The 6,525-nt window shown below is 38.9% G+C and overlaps 1 protein-coding gene across 1 annotated transcript in view; it reads left to right on the forward strand.

Annotated features, from left to right (window-relative positions):
• CCDC59 (coiled-coil domain containing 59) overlaps nt 1-1,855 on the forward strand; it is an 85,457-nt gene extending 83,602 nt beyond the window's left edge. Inside the window, exon 5 of the mRNA XM_069228759.1 lies at nt 649-1,855. Coding sequence (XP_069084860.1) covers nt 649-810 — 162 coding nt within the window. The 3' untranslated portion in view covers nt 811-1,855. The remainder of the gene's footprint in view (nt 1-648) is intronic.
• Nucleotides 1,856-6,525: the final 4,670 nt, after the last annotated feature.

Raw genomic sequence — 6,525 nt, forward strand, 5'->3', positions numbered from 1 at the left:
TCACCACATTCTGCATGTGGTATAGACTTAACCCATTTCTGCCACCAGCTCTGTTGCCCTGTGAGTAGTTTCATTTTCCCTGATCATATGCATATTTGCCTGAAAATCTTCAGTATACGAATTAGTGGTCAGTTTTTTAGTTTCCATTTTTACCTCTTATCGGTCTTACCTTCTCCTTCCTCAGACAGTCCCTAAGGGCCGCTCACTTGGTGCTCATTTTATCTGCAATATACTGCATGGAAGAACCTTTTAATACAAGTGTAGGAGGAAATTAAAAAGATACCGGATCAAAAACTGGGTGTTTATCTAAACCATCCGAATGGTTTTACAAAAGGACAACTACTGTTGAATAATGAGGAAAAAGAATGGAGTTACTGCCACAATTGGCACATTTAAACTAAAACACTGTTGTTTTAATTCAAGTGATCCGAAAGACTGAGAAACTATAAAGCTGAAATCCTTTAATTTTATTGAAGCACACAACTTTGAGTAGCAAGCACAGTAACATTTGTGCTGCATGAGCCTGCTCGTGCAGTTGTAAGCACTTTGAAGAGTTTAACACACATACTTTCCTACAACACAAAAAGCTGCAACTTGCATAACTTTGTTAGAATGATATTAATTTTGATTTGTATTTTTTCGTTTCAGGAGGCTCTGAAAAGAAAGCAAGAAAGGGAAGAAGCACAAAGACTCTACAAGCAAAGAAAAATGGAAGCTTATAAGATATTAAGTAAGAAGACCAAAAAGGGACAGCCAAATTTAAATCTACAAATGGAGTATCTGCTTCAGAAAATACAGCAAAACAACTAATGGAGATGCATTGGATTATTTGTGTTTCATCTGTTATGTGCTATGGTAGAGAAGATGAAACATTAGCCCAGTGCCTTTGAGTGCTTTATTTATGGGAGAACTCAGTGTAAAGAGACATTGAAGCACATTTTATAAACCACACTTTCAAATTTCAGATGAAGTGAGGTGTAGAGCTCAAATTTGAATTTATTACTTGTCTTAGTACATGCATGATAATGTGGATTCTAGCAAATTTTGTTTTTCATTGTAATAGAACTATGATCATGCGTCCCATCGTAAAAGCAAGTATTTAAGAGCCCAGCGTTAAGGACTTTTTCACAAGTCCTGGACTAGTGACTGCTGACTGATTCTTAGCTTGTCCCTGGAGTCTGGATTTTTTTTTTTCCTTTGTATTTTTTTTTGGTTTTCTTCATGTTTTAGAGCCATGCAAGTTTAAATATATTTATAGAATACAGCATCACAACAAATGTTTCTCCACTCTAATTTAACCCTAGGTTCAGTAATTAAGGTTCCTGCCACACTCGTCACATTTTCAGAGTCAAATAGACTCCCTTGTTCGAAGTGAAATAAGCTCGGAAGTTGCTGTTCAGACAAACCTTTCTAATTTAGAAACTAGCGCACTTTGTTCCCACTTGTGTCCTTCTTGCTCTTACCTGGGTAGGATGATTAGAGATTGTTTTAAATAATTCTTTCTAAATTGTTTGTTACAAAAATATTTAGCCACCCATTTCTCTAGACCACTGGTCAACAAACGTTTTAGTTAGCTACACTTAATGAATTACTGGGTGTGAATATCTCTTGAAGGAACGTGCTCTTTGGGAAGATGTTCCACGGGAAATGTGTTCAATGTTGCTATTCTTTAAATGTGCTTAGGAAGTGCATCAGTCAAAATGGGAAACACTCAAGTTGCATTTGTCACTTACGTTTATTTTCCATTCATGTTCCACACAGCAGCCATTTCAGGAAATGTACTTATACAGCTCCAAACCACTCACAAGATCATTGCAGCTGTGCACATGTGAAAGGAATAAATATTGGTAAAATATGCTGTTGGTAATGAGCTTCACTTATGCAGCCATTGAAAAGGTTCATAGTTCACTTACAGCTGCTGTGTATGGTGATACCTATTTGAAGCAAGGGTCCATGAGTTTTATATGTAGTATTATCTTGGAAAGTAGGTGCAAATAAGGATTTTGTAGTGCCTCTCAAATCAATCTCATATTCTTCCCCTCTTGACAAATTTTCCTTTTCCTTCTCCCCTCACTTTGCATTTTTCAAGGGGGCCATTGTCTAACTAGCCTTCATCTCTTGCCCACCTCCCTATGCTTCCTTCAAATCTTATCCTCTTGTTATTTTAGAATCTCCATTTGTGCCTTGTATAAATAAGGAATCATCTCACAAATGTCTTTCTGCTTGCATATTTTAAATAGAATAATATTTCAAGGAGAGAAAAGATGTTTAGTGGTGCTCAGGCAATGGTGTGGGGAGTCAAAGAACAGGCACCCTGAAATTGGTGATCCTGGCAGGACAGCAAATTAGCAAGAAGTATGCAGAGGATTTGTCTGTCATTATTTACCCTTCGCCTGCTTTGTCATATAAATCCAACAAACAAAGAAGTATTGTAGAGTTTTTAAATGCACCAGTCAATTTCATACACCTTGTACAGATTCTGTAATAGGTCTTTGCATTTGAGAGACAAAGACAAGGGAGAACTACAAAAAAGTAAATGGGAGTATAGAACCAGCAAAATTCTCCAGATGTAGTTTTGTTTTTTAATTGAAGAAATAGTAATTGTTTGGTTTCCTAATACAGATTACAATGTCAGCAGACAGGTTTATAAGTGTATATCAATATCACACCTCTATTTTCGAAATATTTCAAAACTAGACAGCCTATTTAAATTATCTACCATATATTCAAGGTTGAAACAACATGTTATCAAGAGTATCAGTAAAAAATACATAAAAGAACTTTTAATGAAACTTCTTTATCATTCAGTACCAAACGATATATTCATGTGTCGGAATCTATCCAGCTGGTTTATAATGGATATCTTACACATTAATATTATACCAGTTGGAGGCTGTAGACTTGGCAACATGTTGACACACGTTTTTTGGTGAAATAAAAACTGCGAGAGTCATTCATCAGGACATACAGGGACTACGTCAATTATCATAAACTCACTAATATATTTGGGGACAGTACATCACAAATTGAGTTTCATTTTCAAAGTGAATGTGATAATAAAAAAAACTACTTCTAGTGTCTACTGGTCAGTAACTGAACAACTATGTGCTTGGCAATAGAAAGATGTGGCATGTTGAATCAGTGAAAAACAATATGAACTCCTCCCGATCATAAACAATTAAGAAGGGATTGTCAAAGCAAGTTAAAAAAAAGAAGCAAAATTAGTAGTCAGTAAGTGTGCTTCACCCAGTGAACAGTATGCCAAATTCTGGAGATTTGCCACAGCACAATATTGAAATTCATGAATTATCACATCAGTATCAATTTAAAATTACCACGTGGTAATCCTTGCGAAGTGGAAATGTAAATCAATGTGCATTATCTCCAGTTTGTCTTTTTCTTGTGCTTGCAAAATCCTGATAACTTAGAATACTTGTGCTTTCTCTGCCTGTGAATGGCTCTGCTGTTAGGATTTTTTTTATGGCTTCCAGACGGTAAATCTAGAGGGAGCATAGGTGTGGGCATGATGGACCATACTAGCAGGATGACTGGGAAGGGCTATAGTCACCTCCACCTACATTTCAAAGTGTGTGCCTCCTGCACCACAAAGGAATTAGACACCAAGCCTGCCCAATGTTTGTCATCCCGGACAGTTTGGAGCCTTGACAGGGGAAGGGGGGCGATCTTTCTAGAACCAGATGTAGAGGTAGGAGCAGGATTGGACTTGCTTGCTTCATCCCAGGTTACCCAGAGTGACTCGTAGGATCAGTTCGCTGACCCCCTGTGTGAGCTACAGGAACACAACTAGCTTCAGATGTCTCACTGCAACTGGCAGCTGACCTGTTACACCTCGCTCTGCCTTAGCCTGCTGGCCTCTGGTGGAGTGACTCCCTGATTCCTCACCCCCAAGAGGTGCCTCCCCAGGACCTGTCCTGGACCCTTGATCCTCTTTGCTTAACTGAAGATTCCTTCAAATCTGCTGCAAAGTGATGTGAAGCCCTGCAAAGCCCCGCCACACAGCTGAGAACATTATCAGAACGATAGTGATGCAAAGCTTTGCCGCACACTGCAAGATTCATCGGAGTCGACGCCAATTGACACCAAACCCCAAAAAGACTTGCAGCACAGCTGAAAGCCTTATTTGAAAAGGCGACTAGTGACATGAAGCCTCGCACAGCAACACCGCACAGACCTCTTTCCAAAGGCACAAGGTGTAATTCCCAACGGACCAAATTTGGTCCTGTTCCCAGTCTGAGAGTGATTTCTGTCCGCCTGAACTTGTGACTTTGTCCCAGTTTACCACGGCCAGATGACTTCAGCAGGCCCGTTGTGCTTTTAGGCACTATTTTCCCTAAAACCTTGAAATTGAATATCTCTAGTTCTATAGATTGGATTTCTGTTGTTCCAATATCATATTTTAGTTATTAAAATGTACTCTATTTTTCTAAATTGGGATTTTTCTTGTGTTTTCACTTGATTACTCTTTGTGCTGCATAAATACTATATGCTATCAGAGGGTTAAGGACAGGTTAATTTTGTAACTTTTGTGGTGTACCCTTTTAAGGATTTTGGTTGTTGCAAGAGTGGGGCTTTCACCCCCCTCAACCAGTAACCCAATTTCTTACAGGTGTGATCTGGCATGATGTTAGGCATTTGTTCAGTGTCCTCGTTATCATAAAATTCATAGTGGTGGTTTAATTTGGATAGTCAAATCTCACATATTAGGAAAATGCTAATTGCTGGAGAATGTCCAGGTGTTTGAGGATCTGCTGAAGGCTGGAGACTTTATGATGATGAGAAATTGGTTTTTGGTTTCCTTTTTAGGTCTTGCCTAAGATAGCACATCCTCTGTCACTTGTGAGACATTTTTTTTGCTTACAGGGGTTGTAGAGCTGCCCATTGCTTACCATCGGTTGACCTCATCACTCTTATTTGGTTGCTTCTTTTTGATCAGTGCGTGCTGGCTTCACTGACTCTTGTGTTAGACCCTCCTCTAGAGCATGACACAAGTACTACCTTGCACACTATTGTTCCAGTGGTTGTGCTTTTGGAGCCATTTTCTCTAAGCTTGCATGTATTGGCACGGTCTGTTGTGTTGCTTGCCCTCTCCTGCCCTCCTCCTACTGTCATGTTGCTTGTCCCCTCCTCCCCGTGCCCATCATGTGGCTTGCCCCTTCCCACCCTCCTCCCACTGCCTGACTTAGCCCAGTCCCAACCCACCTTAACCACAAAAAAAGCGATATGATGCAGACAGCACTAGCCACATCATACTGCTGGTTTTTCAAATTTTCGGGGTTAAAAAAAAAAAAAAAATTAACAACCTGCCGCTACTGCTCCATCATTCTCAAATCAAGCATCAGTTTATTTCTTTCTCCAGCCCATGCTGAGATTAAATATAAGAAAATGATAGCTTAGAGACTGCAGGAGTAATGTCTCATTTGTAAAGCAGATGCTTCGACCTTAATGCGCTGTCCATTAGGTACAAAAAGTAAATATGTTAATATATTCATAATACATTGGATCCTGTATAAGCGGCAGTCTCTAATTTCTTTACACTCAGTAACTTGTGATGCACAAAGTTGCCAATTTTATAAAGAAAAGACGCCAGAGCTCAACTATAAGTTCTTACAGTTGAGTTCTGGCATCACAGAGCCTACTGCCAGAGCCAGCAGCTGAAGTGAAAGGCCAGTTAGGTCATGGAGCGTAATTAAAGCAGATGTTTAAAGAAACAAACAAGGTAGCTTTTCTTCTGTATTTTAATAGCTTACAATGAGAAGCAGAGATTTTTTTTTATTTTTTGCACTCCTTAGCTAGAGAAAATGTAGAATCTTTCTGTATGTTTCTAAACGTTCTAAGATGCCGCAGCTTTTTTTATTTTTTATTAACTCACTTATATTGAACTGTTTCTGATATCTGTTTGCAGCAAATATCTAACGGGTTTTTAATATATTGAATTTTGCACTAGCGGTTTTAATTTTTTTCTTCACTTGCTTGCTCTTTCATATGAAAGAGCTTCACACCAAGGTTTTAAGTGGTTTGTTGGAAAGGTGATGGTGTTAACATGTATTTTATAGGATAAAGTACTCCTTAGCATACATGATGGGGATATTGCAAGTGCAAGTTTGTAAGGAGGTCGGTAACCTTACAAAAGAACTCCACCTTCGGCCTCTTTCCTCTTTATGCTTATGGATCACTTCAGTGGCTCACAATCTCCCTATAATGAAAACATTTTTGAGTTATTGGATTTTCCTTTGCAATCAAGAGGAATTGCTTTTTCTAAGATTGGCTCTTTGTTACAGGTGATTATGCAGTTACATCTTTCTGCTGGTAAGAAGGGCGGTGGTTAAAGATAACATAGTCAGTGCCCTTGATAATTCAAGGCATTTAACAAGCCTTGGCAAAGCCGATAGGTCTGCCCTATTCAAGAGCTTTTGGCTTTGTCAGTTTTTTTTTTTTTAGCCATGTTGTATAGCAGCATGGCTGAAATACCCCCAAAAAAAGTTATGACATGGCCAGTGCTGACTG

Source organism: Pleurodeles waltl, chromosome 4_1, assembly GCF_031143425.1.
Source record: "Pleurodeles waltl isolate 20211129_DDA chromosome 4_1, aPleWal1.hap1.20221129, whole genome shotgun sequence".
Classification (NCBI taxonomy): Eukaryota; Metazoa; Chordata; class Amphibia; order Caudata; family Salamandridae; genus Pleurodeles; species Pleurodeles waltl.